Raw genomic sequence first — 17,022 nt, 5'->3', positions numbered from 1 at the left:
CAGCTGCACTTCGGTTGCGAACCTGGGCTAATCTTAACTTCTAATGAAAGTTGATATTATAACAATAAATGATGACTTTCCTTTTTTAATCAATTTTTTGGTGTAAATTTGTCGTTTTTTTGTCAATTGTCAATACGTCTCAATAAATAACTACATAAACACTCCTGAACATCACTAGATTAATAAATTAGTTTATTCATTCTTCACAATTTATCATTATAATTTAATAATCGTCAGCACTATTATTTGACAGAGAAGTGAAAAACGGTTTTAAGTGACCAATGATCCGTCGCCTCCTTCAATTTCAATATAATCACTTGCACCGTAATCTCTACGAAATGAATCGCTCCGCGAAGGATCGGGAGAATTGAGTCGTCGTCAGGGAGCCATCCAGCATGCGAGGAGGCTCCCGAGGAGGAGCTGTGCCACCGGGAGAATGGCGAGTGGAAGATTTACTGCAGCTCCATGAGCGGAGCCATGATAAGCTCCTCTGAGAATCCATCCCCCTAGACCCACGGATTTGTGCATTATCGTGAATAAGGAGGCGATCAAAACGTTCTTCGAGAGCCACCTTGAGCACAGCGTCCAGCACATTACAGTGATCAATATTTGTCCGAGGATGGCTGGCGGACAAGATGAAATGATAGTCAGATAATCAATTCTTGCACAGCATTTTTCAAAACGTAAAACAAAAATGGAAAGCAGACAGGGCTCAGAGGCAAATTCAATATTTCTCTTGGCCCTTAATTACCACTTTCATAATAGTTAAATTACAAATCATCACCATAATGACCCATTAGTTATTTTTACAGTATAATTACCAATTAGCACAGACAGAAGAATATCAACAGCCTGTAGGGATGAAGAGTCTGCAGTGACAGCCTCGGAAAACCAGTGGTAAGCACTCATAAGTAGAAAGATCTGGGGAAACCAACTAGTTCGTAATTTCTCGTGAAGATTATTAAAAGCCATCTGGAACGTCAATCCTACTCCAAAAGGCACTAAAGTACTGCACGCTATCTCCCGAATATTGATTCCTACTAGAAGAGATGTGGAGGCTCCTAACTGTAATTAAAAAAATTATTACCGAAGAATGGATGAATTGATTGAAAAATATTGGATATACTTTTTACATCTCAAAATAGGACTATCAACTTGATAGCGAAGTCGATCAGCTGAAATCGACTATGCTTCTTTATTGATTTTGAAAATACTTTTATTGTACAAAGGAAAGCCCGAAAGATATGTCTATGAACTTCAAGACATCTTTCCTTGACTCTGCACTTGACTCGATAAATTTATTGTTACTTTACCATTAAGTACAGGAGAAGTGGAGAGACTATGATTCCGACGAAATGAGAACCAAGAGTTGTGACGACACTGGTGGACATGTCTCCATCAGCGAGTCTCGTCAAGACGAGGCTGACACTCAAGGGAGGAGGCATGCAGTAGAAAACCTGTTCGAAGAAGTTCTTTATTAAACATTGAATTCTATGGTGTCTTCACTAATCTTGAATTATTTTTTAGCTCGGTACAGTAAGAAAAAAATATAGAGAATAGTAGAATAAAAATAAAATCAATTTAATTGTATTTTTTCCGTACCTCCATTCCTTTCAACAACCAGGTGTTGACATTAGCAAACACCAGAAGGCAACTTCCCACCCGAGCGAATAGTGGCATCAGGATGTACATAAAGGCTAAAACGAAGCAGAGCAGGTATCCATCTTTCACTGCAAGGTAAAGAGACCTGGGGCTGCAGATGAGCCCGGCTTCCAGGTAAGTCAGGGGGACTGCTACATACCAGACGATGATGTGGCCATTCACGAATTCTGAAAATGTTCCAGGGTAAAATGAATGGTTTAGATACTGGACTGCTTGAATTATGAATTATTTTATTCCACTCAATTAAACCATTTTCGTAGATAAACAAACAAAATGAGTTTAAATACATGAATAAAAAAATGAAATAAAATAATGATCGGAGACAGTTGTATTTGTAATGTTTCGAGGTGTAGTGACTCCCAAAAATTCCTCAACTCCTCCTCAAAATCATGAGATAATTATATTACCATTGGCACTCCCAATATTAGGCTGGATCGATGCCAGAAGCATGCACAGCAGCATGAGAACAAAATATCCATAACGATTCCACAGGTCTCTTCCATTTTTATGCTTGAATCTCTTCTGGTTCTCTAGAGGCATCCTTCATCGATTTCTCTTTGGATTCAATTAATTTAATCTCAATCGTCCCTCTCACCTTGAATTCAATCAACATATGATTATTCATTTTTAATAATTATGTTCGATGGGCCACAGATACTTGGGTTGTGAGTACGTACTTCTGTTATTCTGAGCATTTTTATATTTTACGAAAAGCAGGCATGAGGCATTTAAAATGCAATAAAATGTCCCTCGATGAAATTGAATTTTTTAATCATCCGGAATACCGGTCGTTCTATCAATTGTCAGGTGCTCCAATCAACGTGCACCATCGCTGAATGTGGTTCTTAATTATTTATAGAGCATGAACAAGCAGTAGCATCTCCATGCAAATGAAGGTCATAGTGATTTCGTGAAGAAAGATAATTTTTAAAAATTTCCGTTCATTATTTCGTGAAAACTAGTCGGTGTAGAGAAGCATGTCTTGTTGGACATTTTTCTTTAAACCGTGGAATTTTGCTAATATTCGTAGCTTAATTTGGAGATCCCAGCTTTGATCTCCAATTCGCAACTTTTTTGTTTTTTCATTCGACATAATATATTTTTCATTGTGTGAATTGATTAATGAAAGGATTTTACTTCTGTTGCTAAATGCAAAAACTGCGATTTTTTTCAATGCGACAAATGAGCGAATAAAGTGTGCAAAACTGGGACATGAAGATTCCTGAAACCCCCAGCTCCTAAATATCTATATAAAGAAATAATAAAAGTGGCGCAGGTGAATAAATAAAAAAGTCTGATAACAAGAATTAAAAGATCTATATCATCGTTTTATTATCACTTTCCTCTAATACATGAAAAATCTATATAAAATATGAAACATATCAAGTATAAAAATTCTCTATAGAACTAATGATTAATCTAACAATGTAATACAATTGTGAGAATCATCTCTAAGCCAGGCAGATAATTAAATTCGGATAAATTAATAACTAATTAAAATCGTTAACCTTTCTTCAAATCCATTTCCTCAATCCTCCTAATCTCCACAAATCCACCATGAACAACAATTCGGCAACAAAAGCACAGAGTCATCCCCCTAAAATCAGCAAATGGGACCCTCACTTCAACCTTGAAATGCCCCCAGCTTCATGAAAAACTTTTCTTACAAAAAAAAATAATTGTAAAAACTTTCCACCAAATTTCCGGGAGAAAATATCTTTTTAAACTTTCAACAATCTAAACTCGTGATAATAATTACGAAATAATGCACTGATGCACTTTCGTTGCTGCACTGACGATGATTATTCTTCCCCCGTTCCCTCCTGCCGCCATGAAAACAGTTGACGTTGGACAGGCGCAGAACGACACAACGGCACAAATGCCAGTTGCCAGTCTGCCAGTCGATGTTCGATGTGACTCCTTCCATCAGTCTCATGCCGTTACCTTCGCCAGTTATTGAGTTTTTGATTATATTATTAATAGTTGGTTTAACCGAAACAAAATAATTATTTCGTGAAAAATGGTGGAAAAGAAAGATGGCCGTGAAATTCTGACAATATTAATATTATGTATTCTGTGGTACATTGTGTCGAGCAGCAATAATGTAGTGGGTAAATTGTTGCTCTCAGAGTTTCCATATCCAATGACAGTTACAATGGTGCAGTTAACCTCAATCACAGCACTGAGTGGACCATTTTTCAACATGTGGGGAGTGAGAAAAAGTAAATCGGACATTTCGTGGGGTTATTATTTGCGGCTCATTGTACCGCTTGCACTGGGGAAGTTTCTGGCCAATGTCTTCAGCCACGTCAGCATCTGGAAGGTGCCTGTGTCGTATGCACATACTGGTATGGTGATACTCTTTTCATGCTTGCGGTGGGAATGTTGAGTTTGATGATGGCGATGATGGGGGGAATGGCAGGAGAAGAGTTGTGTTGTTCGGGAGAATATTTAAGAAAACAAATGAGGGATTTATTTGCCATTGAGGGGTCCAGCATTAGTTGGGGTTCGATGCAGGCAGAATGTTTACAATATGGTAGCATTGGAGACAGATTTTCTGATCTTCATGCTGAGGTTCTCCGTCGTTTGGGAATTTCTCTCTATTTAGGGGAAAATGGGGAGGGGCTGGCATGCACGACGTTGAAATTTCATTTAAAAATCGTTGTTGAAAAGATTTTCATTCATTGTTTATCATGGGGACTGTGCACGGCACGATTACGACTACCGGGATGCAAATTTTGGACCATGCCTTTCCGGCTGAGGAACTTGAAAACATGATTAACAAGTTGCATTTTATTTATTTATTTTTTTTTATATTTTTATCGCAAAACATCGTAGTTTTCTAACGTTTATTCTATTTTATTCTACAGGCTTGTGCATTAATTTTTTGAACAATCGATTGTGGTTGACACTTTGGAGGAAATGTTAATGGTTGTTGAACACAACCATCAACTTTCCCTATTTACTAACGCTACTACAACAGTTTCAAATAGTAATCAAGTTTGGAATTTGCCGACAATTAGTAAGATAAATAATTGGCAGATACGTTATCATCGTGAGAGATAGCGACGAGTTTTTTTTCGAGTGATTAAATCCTCTTCCAGGAACTGTTAATTCCCAGTTAATCATATTCTAAGTAAAACAAAGTACGTTCATTTACTAATTAATTAATTGTGGTTTGTCCCAGTGAAGGCTACGATGCCCCTTTTCACAGTATTCCTGTCGAGGATAATTTTACGTGAAAAGCAAACCTGCAGGGTATACCTCAGCCTCGTGCCAATTGTTGGTGGTGTTGCCATTGCGACATTAACTGAGCTCAGTTTTAACGTCATTGGACTTGTCAGTGCTCTAGCATCCACGATGGCATTTTCGCTGCAGAATATCTACTCTAAAAAGGTAATTGCAACCGCAAGAAAATTCATAGGTAGCGGTTTAGAAGGGGAATGAAAAAAAAAAATGAGCCGTCATGGGACGCCTGGCAGATGTGAAACATCGTGTGTGTACAAGTAATATGCATAAAAGATAATATTATTACAGGAATTAAATATAGCCTAATGAAAAAATGAAGTATTACGAGATTCTTACAGTAAATGGTAACTTTATTTAATAAACATTTATTTACATGATATAAAAATTCGATATTAGTATCAAGTTGCCACAATTTAAATATTTTCATCTGTGGCTTCAATAATAGTTATATTCGATTTTTCCTCTGCCGGTATTACTGTGACGATTGGTCGATGATAACTAAAGTACGTTACAAAAGTATTGGATGAAACACCATCAAGATATCTCACAAATACAGCATCTATTGTTGTTCCATATTTGGTAGTAGATTCTTTTGGATCGTTATTGATTTGCCATTGAAATTCTTTTTGAAGAAATGTCATTAATGGCATTGATTCAGCTCTTGCAAAATTTACACTGAAATATGCAGCTAAAAATAATGGTAGTTTATGTTTATTCGCTTTAAGAATTATTGAACCTGTTTGACTATAAGGAAATAACCTTTCATGTAAAAATGAAATGAGATGATCCATTTTGTTATTAGGTGAAATGTATATTACAATCATAATTAATTCACTTCCGTCTTGTAGTTTAACATGTGAAGAACACACATTTCCAATAGATGCAATAGTTTAAAATAGTCTGGTACTATTCGATTAATAAAGTCTGACACAACATTGATAGTATGCCTTGTGTTTAACTGATCAGGGTGACGTCCAGTTTCAATAATAATATTTTGTGATCCTTCTGATGATTGTTGGGAACTGAAATATTTAAAACAATATGATATTGAAATACACAAAAAAAAAAAATTTAAGTGTGGCTTCAATATACTCATGAACTCAAATCTTAGTTAATTATTGCAATATATGACTAAAGATTTGCAAGTATAAATTTTATTAATAAATTTTTCTATATTAATTCCTTCATGAATAATAAAAGAATCCTTAATTGAAGATAATATTAATATAATTTATATAAATTATTAATATGATTAATATGAATATAATTAATTAAATATAAAAATATAATAATTACATTTATGGAGACTTGAAAAATACGATCTACTTACTGATGACTTGGTAGTATACCATAGTGTAGTTTCACTTTCTTTGCACAAGGTTGATCACTTTGATCTTCTGAGTTATCACTGTCACACATATTTTATCGTCAAAAATTAAAATGAAAAATTAAATAAAACGCAGGTTATGTGTACCGTAGTAAACAACAACGTCGAACTGAGTGAGAAGCCACGCCGTACACTCTACTACACAGAATATAGATAGGCATACCTTAGTATAGCCTGGCGAATGCTCGCCACGGCAAGTATCGCCAGGCCAACGATTCAGTTTAGGGGTGCGCCTATAGATGTTTCACATCAAAAATTTAAGTTCCTTTTAATATATGGAAAATTACTGAGTCTAGCGAAAAATGGTGAAAAATGTATTTGTGGGAAATTCCGTAAACTACAAAAAAATGTGTCCATATTTTATACTAAAGCTAATTATTTCAAAGATAGTTGCGAAATATTCATTGAAGGTTATTGTGTATTGATCCCAACTCAATATTGGGAGTATTGAGGAAATGTCTCATAATTATCTGGCTCACAGAAAAACTAGAGATTTTTAAAAATAATTTTATAAATTATAAAAAACCTTATTTCTATTTTAATTTTTTCAAATTATGAATTTCACAGGTATTTCTAAGTGATTTCACCCGTATATTTGCAGTGAAAGTAAAGCTAACAAATGCAGTTAAATAACTCAAACTATTTTTAAATTCTCTTTTTCAGGTTCTATGTGACACCGGAATCCATCACCTCCGCCTCCTCTTCATCCTGGGTCGCCTAGCCCTCTTCCTCTTCCTCCCTGTGTGGCTCGCCTACGACCTCAGGACCTTGATAAATGAATCAGTGACGCACTCCATCAGCACCAAGGTAATCGGTCTTCTAATTCTCGATGGAGTTCTCAACTGGCTCCAAAACATCATAGCCTTCTCAGTAATGTCAATAGTGACACCACTGACTTATGCAGTTGCCAATGCTAGTAAAAGAATATTCGTCATAGCTGTGACATTGTTTATACTGGGCAATCCAGTCACTGGTCTCAATATATTTGGCATGACACTCGCAATTATCGGAGTATTTTGTTACAACAAAGCTAAGTACGATCAGAGACAGGCAGCTACGAAGGAATCACTGTTGCCTAGTTACACAAATGTTCTTGATATCAAGAAAAACGGAAGTGCTTTTCATGTTAATGGATGGACACCACAGACGCATCGATTATTCGCCGTCTAGTCTTCAATTTAGATAGATAAATATTTCAATTATTAATGAATTCACGAGTGATTTTTTCGGGGTGTAAAACAATTTTGAAGACAGGTTCTAGAGGATTTTTAAATAATTTTTTTTCAACAGAGGTTGAATAATATCTATGATAATGGAACAAACAAGAATTTAACTACGAAAAAAATCTATTCTATAAAAAAATGGTCTAGCAAATTTGAGAGCATCTTCATAAGAATTTTCAGCAAAAGGAAATAACTTCATAAATGCTTGGAATACTTTTCTATAGACAATGCTCACAAAAATTCAGTTCTCTACACATTTTCCATAAAATCCTTTTAAATTATTCCAGAGAAAAACCTACAAATTTTGTTAGGAATCATGTCCATGGGATCTCTGCATACATGTTGACAGTGAACGTCACTCCAGACAAATTAATTTAATAGTTTCAATGGATTGTTGAGGAATTCAGTTGTGAAATTATTTTGTTCTGGAGAAAGATTATGCGTTCAGCCTTGTAGATTTATTTATTTATCGTTCGTTATCTCATGATTCTTGCACAAGTTTGGGGAGACCTTTGGAAATTCCAAAGGTTTCGATAGCGACATTTTTTTTACAAATGGTTGATCAGTGATGACGGATTGATTCGTACTCGTTCGTCTCCGCCGGTAGGGAAGTCGTTCATTTTCGGTAGATAGATATTGACGAAATGATGAGCTAATTGCGGGCCCAATTAGCTGGTGGGGGCTTCGACACTGGCCAGAGTGAGATTAATCCATTTTTCAAGGGTTTTCGAGGGAATGTCCCGGTTTCTGAACTCGACGTGCAATAATACTGATAAATTACAATGAAATGGTAAAATAATTCGTTCATTTTAATAAACAAAAACTCATCTTTATTGAATATCTCTGAGACCATTGGAAACAGCAAACGTTTTTAGGATTTTCTATACCATCAACTCATCTATTTCCCAAAGATTCGAAGATATTCACTAAATTTGCGATTGATTTGAAAAAGTAAGGTCAACGCAACAGGTTGAGTTGTTTTTACTCTTAAAAAGTTTCTATTACAAGTGCAGTAATTCCGAACAAATTCAGAACAATAGATTATTTGAATTAACTAAACTTCGTTTTAACTGCATATATATTTTATTCAAAGAGTTTGCAATGGGGCTGTTATTGAAATTTCTGTTTTCCTGAGTTCCGGTTTTTTAACTGAATATTGAGAAGATCTTTTTTCATCCCATGTGAATTAAAATTTTTCAAACCTATTTTAACATTTCTCTATAAAAAATAATAGCATGATTGAACTTCGGAGCCAGATAGGTAACAAATGTGTTCAGGCATTGAGACATTCACCTCGATAGTTACTTGTGTACCTTACAGGTTGAAAGAGAAAATTATAACAAATGAAAGATAAACAAATTTCCTAATACAAATGGTACTTCCTTGAGTGCTCGTAAGGGTATAGATTTCATAATTGAATGGACTGGGGATTTATTAGTTCAATTCTACATTAACGAAAGCTGTTGTTCGTCTAGCTAATTATTTTGAATGCCCTGTAAGTTCCTAAAAATAATAGCGAGAGGTCATTTGTCGAATTTATTCTTCATTGTGTTGCAAATGTCTCGGAGGTTGAATTAAAATCCCAAGAGATTTCTCTCGTAAAGCTCTTCTTTTCCAAGACATTTCGCAAAATAATCTGTAATTCTCCGATTGTTTTATATGCAATAATATTTATCCAAAATAAGTTTTCCGCCTGTCACGTGAGAAAATAAACCCACATGTCTGTCGATTTATTATTCAAAACGGTGGGAACAAAGAGAAATATCTCAATTCATTCAATCATGAAAATCGAATTTTAGACGTTTTTATTCGTTCCAAATTTATTGAGAAAAAAAAATTGTAAATAATTTTGGTGCGAATGAACAAGTGTGTGGGCGAGTGATTTAGGTATAAAAAGAGAAATGTAAGAAATTAGCTAATAGTAACATTTATTTTTGTATAAATAAAAAGGGGCATGCGTACAAAAATAATGAAGAAGAGATGACCAGGGCATCTGGATGATTAATGCCCGAATAAAGTATTATTCAACAGAAATCAATCCACAATATCCAATATTCATTGACTAATTAATACTAACGAAAATACAGTTAACAATCGTCGATTAAATCGTGGATGTCATGGGTTTTTATGAATTATAATTTATCATCTGAATTTAATTGAGATGAAAATTGGCAGAATTTCCTATTTTGAGAACAACGTAGTCTAGACCTCTGAAATATTAGCACCTCTCTCTATTGAAAAGTAGAAACATTTTTTTAATGAAAATTCTGGAATTATACAGTTCTTTTCTACAAATCTTTCAGCTTTTTATTTTATAAAATTTTATTCTCCGTAACTTAATGAAAGTAATTGAAGGGATAACATTAAACTCTCCTCGTAATCCTTCAAAGACATTTCCATGGCATCCTCCACTGAACCAACACAATTAATCTAGCTATCGTTGAAAAGTAAAATTACAAGTTTTTAGTGACATTTTGGGGGGAGAGGGGTCGCGCAACTGTGAGATCTAGTCGAGCTCCAGCAGCTGCAATGAGTGGCACTGCTAGGCAACAGTCGCAGTCCTCTGTGCTCGTGTCGTTGACGCGTAGAATTCGATCGTACGGCTTCAAGACACCATCGCATGGCCCCCCGGGTCGCAAGCGATTTATGTAGACACCACGCTCGTAGAGACCATCCGAAACCGAAAAACCAAAGTCCTCGTAAACTGGATCTTTGTGGAGGGATATGTGGACTATTTGCTGGGGTCTGTTGTCACTGCCCGGTCGTTCTTGAGGGCTGAATTGAAGAGTTGACCGTTGATTGTATATATCCAATTACAATTGAATTGCCATTAAATTTTATCTGAATTTTATTTGAATTGATAACGGTAAGGTTTATTTCTCAAGGCAAACATCTTTTGTCACAAATAGAACACAATTCTTCGTTAAATGCAATCGGTTGCGCAAAAAAAATCTGCGAAAGTATAAAGGACAGACTTACCCGGGATACGACGACATGGGAAGGTCTAATTGGCCACTATCGATGGAGGCAGTGTCCCAGAGCCGTATGATCTCGGGCCCACTGACCTCGCCGAGTTCTCCCCAGGAGTCGACAGCACTGTCAACGCTTGGTAAACTCTCTCTGGCAGATCTGAGGAGGCCCGAGGGATACTGAGGGCTTATGGGATCCCCCGCGACACTTCCAGAAACACTCCCCGAGACACTTCCATCTCTAAAAATACCCAAGACCACAGAATACAATTTAAAAAAGCAAATATAAGTTGGCGAGCGAATGCATAAGTAATTACAAAGCCATATTTTTCCCAAAGTCACGAATTCTGATCAATTAAATCTTAATATTTTTAACAGTTGTTGAACATTCAATTTTTTGAAATATTAAAGATCGTGGCACTCGTCAGATCAGCGTATTTTGTATTATTTATATATTTTTTATCTATGTATCTCTGTCTATCGTTGATTGTTATTTAATCCGCAATCGAAAGCAAACGGAAACTTCCTGAATACTCTTAGACAACAATTATTTTCAATATTTCAGTCTATCCTATTTTTTCCTACTGGACTCAATTTTTTAATTTCTCGTTCCGGGAAAATAAATTCTATTTACCTCTGATCATTACAACTATCGGGTTTCCTCACGGTGAGAGCAACAACAGAGCTCCCTGGACGGTGAAGAAGCTGTGCAGCCTGACGCAAATCCCCAGGGTCGAGTTTCTGCCCGTCGATCGCCAGTAACCGATCCCCAGGCGATAGGCTTCCCGTTCTGTACGCCAGGGAGCCTCTCCTCACCTCCGCTATCACCAGGTCCTCGTTGACGGTTAGCCCCAGGTCTGGCTGGCCCCCTAGAGGTCTCGCCACTCTCACCGTGAAGACTCCTGAGCTGGGCACCACTGATCCCCCAACTTTATACTCCGTCACTAGTTCCACCTAATGCCAGCAACGAATTTTTGAAAAATTCTGATAATTTCGGGGTTTTGGGGTTCTTATTCGATGAGTCGTACCTCAGAGAAGCAGGAGCCTTCCCTGAAGTGTCGATTTATACCTAGCCAGTTTAGTGAGAGTTCCACACACTCCTCGAGTATGAGAAAGAAGAAAAAATGAGATAGAAAGTGCAATTTTTTTTGTTTACAATAATTGATTACGGGAACGACTCGAAATGAGCTTTGACATTATTTTGCAAATCGATGCGGTTTTTAAATATTTATAGTTGAAGCTACGGCTGTTCTTTGGTTCAAATAGAATTATCTTGACGAAACTAAATTTTACACTCCGTGTAAAAGTCAATCTTTTTATTGACAATGCAAATAATGTTGGTTTCTTGTATCGTAACACTTGTAATTTCTGATGATCACAAACCTGTGAAGACTCGAGAATAGCCGCGACCTCTGCAGGCTGGAGGTCCCTCAGGATCCTCCTGTTGATAGCGATGATCTGATCGCCCGGCAGTAGCACTCCACTCCTCTCGGCAGGTCCCCCAGCCTCCAGCAGGTCCACCACATAATTAATCCCATCATCGGCGATCCTCAGTGCCAGTCCCAATCCTCTGTGATCAGGTCTGAGAAGAACAGTCAGACTCTCCTTCGAATAAAGTGTCTGATTGGCGGCTTGCGGCTGTGCCCTCCTCTTAACCGTCCTGGAGGACGTACTCGGTGGCCTGGGGAGTATCTGGAGTCGCGCTATTCGGCAATTATCAGCGACATTTCTCAACAACTTGGCAGCTGCTGTTGCATCGTGCACCGGTGTGTCATCGACCGCGAGGAGACGATCACCAGGCTGCAGTGCACCACAACGATCTGCAGTACTGGCTGGTCTGAGACTCTCAATATACACACCACTTGGTGTTTCACGTACTGTTAATCCTAACTCCCCTAGTAAACAGAGAGTTTCGGGTTGAAGGAATGGGTAAACAAACTGGGGGAGATGATGGGACACGTTGTTTATGTCTCTGAGGTTCATGAGGTGTAGAATTATGGTCTTTGATATTGTCAGAGTGCATATGATGGTTAAATGTTTATAGAATGAGTGTGTCGGTTATTACGATGCTTTTAATTGACTATAACTCATTCATTCTTCATTAGTTATAGTATTCCAGTTTTACATGAAACTTTTATTGAGATATTTTATACGAAGTCTCCTGCGTTAAATCAGCCAATTGTGGAGTTGTTTTCAATTTTCGATTTTCTACCAGCTACGAACATATTTTTATGTTTTTTAATTTGTATTTCCCAAAATTATGGACTTTTTCGTTCTCGCATTCTTCTACTACCTTTTGTAATGAAAACAAGTGTTTCTAGTTGTCATATAAGTTGGCTTTTATCCTAGATATATTTTATTTTCTATTTCTATTGATTTTTTTTCAAAGAAAATAAGAAAAGACTGGAAAAAATAGAGATTCCTGTGGAGGAATTCTTCCAGAAAATTTTTCAATAGAAAGTCAATAGCATTCCATGAAATTTATTTGTTCGGATGTTCTTCATCGAGTTTTATTACTTGACAACGCAAAAATCTCTTCGAATGCGAAATCTTCGAAAATAAGTCTTGACATTGGTTTACCTGACAGTCCTCGCTCCAACTGCACCAGGAGTGGTCCTGAGGTGGCTGCCCTTGCCTCCTCCATGTTAGCCACGTCGTACTCAATGGTGAGAGACGCGACAGGTGCATCGGAGCTCCTTCTGAGGGCTCTCTGTGCCTCCGACAGGCTCAGGCCCCTCAATTCCGTGTCATCAACCGCCAGGAGTCTATCCCCGGGCCTCACTCGGCCCTCCTTAGCGGCTGGACCATCCGACTTCACTCCCGTTACCACTAGTGCCCTCGTTACCCCTCCTCTCAGGGTCACCCCCAGGTTCCCACCCTCTCGTTCCACTCGTACTTGGGCCACTTTTGAGGAAACTCCAGACGGCTGACCCGCTTCTATATCGTCCAGTACCAGGAACTTCTGGGAACCGTAGTGCGAGTTGTGGGGATTGTCCTCGGAACTTGCATTTGTGGCCACACTACCGGGACGCGCACGGCTCTTGTCACGAGAACGCATCGTTCCCAAACGCAAGGAACTGAACATCCTTGGCATTGAGTGTTGGATCGGTTTTAAGAGTATTCGGGCATTATCTCAAAATTCATGCCCTTGTTTGAGATAATTTTTGAGAGATTTTATCGTTTGAATTTTGTTTGATTCAAATTTGGTCGAATTGTTGTTGATTTCAGTAATTTTTGGGATTTATTTTATGGAGTTTAGGAGCTGTCATTTAGAAAAGTAGACAGGGAACGTTAGGTGATGGTTTGGACCTCTTTGAATGTCCGAAGAACTTCATTCGTATTTTTTGTAAGGACAGGCTTTGAGAGTATTTTTGCAACTTCATTGGATTCAGTTGTTTAATTCATTTGTTATTTCTACTTTGTGTTCTAATACTGGACAATAGGGGAAATGGAATGGGACGATTTTGAAGCTATGATTCCTCTGGCCAAAAATAATACATTCAATGTTATTTTTTCAGTCCAATTAAACTCTTAAAGTTCTTCAGCCACTCAAATTTTCTCAATTTTATTCCTCTTTTGTATCTCCAAAAATTAGACATTTGAGGATTTTTATTCCTCCTGGATCTCTAAATTAAGTGCTTAATCTCTACCAAGGGGGATTAAAAGATTTAAGTCGTTGATGTAGAGTCTACCATTCTCAAGATGAGTTTATAAATAAATCCCATGCTCAACTGACGCCCCGGCTCGCGAAGAAGAGGCGTTTCTGCATGTCAACAATGAAGCTATTACAACAATTGGATGACACTTGGAAAAAATGATCTATTCACACGAGACTTTTTCCGGCAGTTTCACGTAACAATTATCCTCAGCCGTCGGTTTTGACGTTTAAACACGGTGTAGTCACGTGGTTGATGCGTTGGGGATGAAGTGGTGAGCTAGACTGAGGGATACTTGGGATACAGGAGGAAATGAGGAGCAAAGGAGAACGGGCGGCGCGAGACACACTAAAATAACCGGATAGGGACGCATCGCTTCGTAACTTCCAAGTTTTAAGACTATTTATAAAATTGAGAGGGAACACCCGCGCTTGGGTATTGGGTCCGTCCCTGGGATGAAACTCACTGCTCTCGATCGTCGAATTACTCTTTCTACACTTATCGTTAATGTCATCCCACGCGGAAAATTATAGAGTTCTTTCAGGTTGTGGTCAATATTGAGGCGAAAGGGGAGGGTGAGTGTTTCCGGATGCAATTGTTAAGAGGGGAATTAAGGATACTCAAATACATTGACTATTTTCTCCAGTGAAATGGCTTTCTGTTTGAGCAGACTTTTAATTTCAACTCCACTTAATCCTAAACTTCCGGCTATTTTACAAGGATTGAATCATTTACAATTTGCAGGACTCAATTAGAATTACATAATTGATGTGTTTGAAAACATTGAAACATCTGAAAAAAGAAGAAATTTTATTTTTGAAGGAAGATTAATGAAGTATAAAGATGCTTTAATTTTTTAAATCATGAGTTGTCTTGAAGAATCGATTTTTCATAATAAAAACTGACTGATTCATATAACTTTTCTTGCCAGGATTCGATGGCAAGGATTCCAAGTATTTTTTAGAGCCTGGTAGAGGACACACTACAAATTCAATCATCAAATTTACCAATTAAATAGCGAGGTAGAAACATTTAGAAATTAAAAATGATTATATTTGACCACTAGATGTTTATGAATTATTTATTGACAACGCACGTAATTTAAAAAATTACCATTGTTCAACTCTTTCGTCACTCTTTCTGCAAATTAACTTTTGTTATTTTTTTAGATTTTTACAGCATTCTCTAACTGTTCAATATTGAAATGCAAATTCACCCCAACAGGATTTAAGAAGTAAAATCATTATGTCCGTACGTACATTCTCATTCTGCGATTTATTTAGTCTAAATAGTAAGAAATGTTTTTTTCGGTTTCTTTTTATTCATTACCCGAGAGGCAGGTGACGGAAGTGAAAAGTGATCCATTCGGGTAAAAGTGAGACGACATCCAGTGATGTTTTTTGAGTCCCTAGAGTCAAGATGACGCAAATAGAACGGTCCGTGTATCCCGGATATTCTTAAAGGTAGAATTAAAAATTATTAATCCGAAGAAACTCAGCCACTGGGCGTGCGATTAACTAGTTGTTTTTTTTCGTTGATGCCTCCACGTGGGTACGAGACCCTGGTTATTGCCTCGGTCAATTGAGTGCACCGCGGCCGATAAACTCGGGACAGAGGCCGGGCTTTCACACGTGCGGACTAATCGCGAATGAGTATCTCGTTTTTAATTGATGACGGTTAAAGACTTCTTTATGTGTGATATCCGATTTTTTAGGAATTTAATGATACTTCTATTCTTGGAAAGGGCCTTCCAATGTGTACAACAAGGAATTTATTTTCGTAGTTTTTCATTAGTTAATGGATTTTTGATTAAAAACATGACCGAACGAAATTGAGAATTTTCTTTACGCTGAATGTCCGGAAATTGGAGGGTGATAGTAGAATTTATGTTAAACCTCCCCTCTCCATTACCCGATATTTACCAATAACTGTCAACGGAATTGAGTGGATTTATTGCGGTTCAACATTTCATTCGATTTTTAAAAATTGGTGTTCAATCCTTGGAAATATTGCAAACAAAAATTTCAGAATATTTGGTGGATCCTCAACTACCGAGGACAAAGTTCAAAAATTATTTATTTAGCTTCAGCATATGGAGAATAAAAAATTAACACAACTCGAAAAAAATCCCACTCTCCACTTGGCGCTCATCAGACGTTGTTTGCCAATTCCTCGGGGATTCTAAAGTTAGCACAGTCAGCGCGGAGCCGAGCCAAGGAGTCAAACTGAAAGACCCGAGAAAAAAAAAATATCCAGGAAAAAAAGAGGAAGATAAACTTTCAGTGGGCCCTCGAGTGAGAAATAAAAATAAATCAATAAATATCAATGTTTATCTATTGAGGTCAGCTCTGATGGATGGATATAAATATTTCCAGATGGCCACTCAATTGCCCCTGAATTTTTATCCACTTAAACGTCTTTGGAAATTACTTTTAAATCGTAGTAGCATTAGTAGTATTTTGTGTAAATATTTTGAATATTAACAGTGAGAACGAACTATCATATGCGCCTCAAAGTAAATAATAAAAAAAATATATTATTTCTTTTACATTCGCCCCAGGCGCTCAACATTTCATTTTAATTTCGGAGACTCTTGATTTTGTCAATCAATCGATCGTCCCTACGATCTTCGGAGTTTTAAGGGTCGTTTACCTTTGAAGGTTAATTCTTATTCTGTGAAATCCTCTTGAATACACCTCCCATGTTCCCGTAGCACACTTTCCTGCTAAGATAATCCTCCATTCATCCTAAGAAGAACACTCGTTCATTTCTGCTCCATTTTACGGCACCGCAGACCTAAACCTCCCATAAATATCTCCCCCGCCCTATAAAAATCCACTCCACCGCACGTGTCCCCCAGCTGCTCAAACCTGTAA

General features: G+C 37.4%; 3 protein-coding genes across 11 annotated transcripts; 1 reads left to right on the top strand and 2 right to left on the bottom strand.

Annotated features, from left to right (window-relative positions):
* Positions 1-184: 184 nt before the first annotated feature.
* Positions 185-3,468, bottom strand: LOC135160504 (sodium/bile acid cotransporter 7-like). 3 transcript variants are annotated; one of them, XM_064117129.1, is made up of 7 exons: positions 3,171-3,468; positions 2,340-2,494; positions 2,070-2,257; positions 1,603-1,829; positions 1,314-1,457; positions 822-1,065; positions 185-623 (listed from the first exon to the last, which is right to left on the bottom strand). In XM_064117129.1, exons 3-7 carry the CDS (start codon positions 2,200-2,202, stop codon positions 379-381), a joined length of 993 nt encoding a protein of 330 aa, XP_063973199.1. In that variant the 5' UTR covers positions 2,203-2,257; positions 2,340-2,494; positions 3,171-3,468; the 3' UTR covers positions 185-378. The 3 variants fall into 3 exon arrangements, with proteins under 3 accessions (XP_063973199.1, XP_063973208.1, XP_063973190.1); XM_064117138.1 differs by lacking the exon at positions 2,340-2,494 and having other exon boundaries at positions 3,171-3,259; positions 3,330-3,468; XM_064117120.1 differs by lacking the exon at positions 2,340-2,494.
* A 214-nt stretch (positions 3,469-3,682) lies between these two features.
* Positions 3,683-9,559, top strand: LOC135160491 (solute carrier family 35 member E1 homolog). 2 transcript variants are annotated; one of them, XM_064117085.1, is made up of 3 exons: positions 3,683-4,010; positions 4,850-5,058; positions 6,962-9,559. In XM_064117085.1, the coding sequence occupies exons 1-3, from the start codon at positions 3,683-3,685 to the stop codon at positions 7,466-7,468; spliced, it is 1,044 nt and encodes a 347-aa protein (XP_063973155.1). In that variant the 3' UTR covers positions 7,469-9,559. The 2 variants fall into 2 exon arrangements, with proteins under 2 accessions (XP_063973155.1, XP_063973161.1); XM_064117091.1 differs by having other exon boundaries at positions 3,884-4,010; positions 4,855-5,058.
* Positions 9,560-9,957: 398 nt separating this feature from the next.
* Grip (Glutamate receptor interacting protein) lies at positions 9,958-16,944 on the bottom strand. Of its 6 annotated transcripts, none has more exons than XM_064116546.1 (7): positions 14,183-16,944; positions 13,071-13,576; positions 11,874-12,385; positions 11,519-11,590; positions 11,125-11,444; positions 10,501-10,731; positions 9,958-10,296 (listed from the first exon to the last, which is right to left on the bottom strand). In XM_064116546.1, the coding sequence occupies exons 2-7, from the start codon at positions 13,573-13,575 to the stop codon at positions 9,975-9,977; spliced, it is 1,962 nt and encodes a 653-aa protein (XP_063972616.1). In that variant the 5' UTR covers position 13,576; positions 14,183-16,944; the 3' UTR covers positions 9,958-9,974. The 6 variants fall into 6 exon arrangements, with proteins under 6 accessions (XP_063972616.1, XP_063972624.1, XP_063972635.1 ...); XM_064116554.1 differs by having other exon boundaries at positions 13,071-13,567; XM_064116565.1 differs by having other exon boundaries at positions 13,071-13,452.
* Positions 16,945-17,022: the final 78 nt, after the last annotated feature.

The sequence above is a fragment of the Diachasmimorpha longicaudata genome, chromosome 1 (assembly GCF_034640455.1).
Source record: "Diachasmimorpha longicaudata isolate KC_UGA_2023 chromosome 1, iyDiaLong2, whole genome shotgun sequence".
NCBI classification, from domain to species: Eukaryota; Metazoa; Arthropoda; class Insecta; order Hymenoptera; family Braconidae; genus Diachasmimorpha; species Diachasmimorpha longicaudata.
Note: the sequence above shows the minus strand (reverse complement) of the source record. Positions and strands in the feature narration are given on the sequence as shown.

Excerpts from the sequence above, each read along its gene's own strand:
- LOC135160504 (XM_064117129.1), bottom strand. The coding sequence starts at position 2,202 with ATGCCTCTAGAGAACCAGAAGAGATTCAAGCATAAAAATGGAAGAGAC. Across the intron at positions 1,830-2,069 it reads TAATATTGGGAGTGCCAATG|AATTCGTGAATGGCCACATC; the intron begins GTAATATAATTA and ends GAACATTTTCAG. Across the intron at positions 1,458-1,602 it reads GGTTGTTGAAAGGAATGGAG|GTTTTCTACTGCATGCCTCC; the intron begins GTACGGAAAAAA and ends TTCTTCGAACAG.
- LOC135160491 (XM_064117085.1), top strand. The coding sequence starts at position 3,683 with ATGGTGGAAAAGAAAGATGGCCGTGAAATTCTGACAATATTAATATTA. Across the intron at positions 4,011-4,849 it reads TGTGTCGTATGCACATACTG|TGAAGGCTACGATGCCCCTT; the intron begins GTATGGTGATAC and ends GGTTTGTCCCAG. Across the intron at positions 5,059-6,961 it reads AGAATATCTACTCTAAAAAG|GTTCTATGTGACACCGGAAT; the intron begins GTAATTGCAACC and ends TCTCTTTTTCAG.
- Grip (XM_064116529.1), bottom strand. The coding sequence starts at position 13,584 with ATGCCAAGGATGTTCAGTTCCTTGCGTTTGGGAACGATGCGTTCTCGT. Across the intron at positions 11,591-11,873 it reads CTATTCTCGAGTCTTCACAG|GAGTGTGTGGAACTCTCACT; the intron begins GTTTGTGATCAT and ends CTCATACTCGAG. Across the intron at positions 10,732-11,124 it reads GATAGTTGTAATGATCAGAG|AGATGGAAGTGTCTCGGGGA; the intron begins GTAAATAGAATT and ends GGGTATTTTTAG.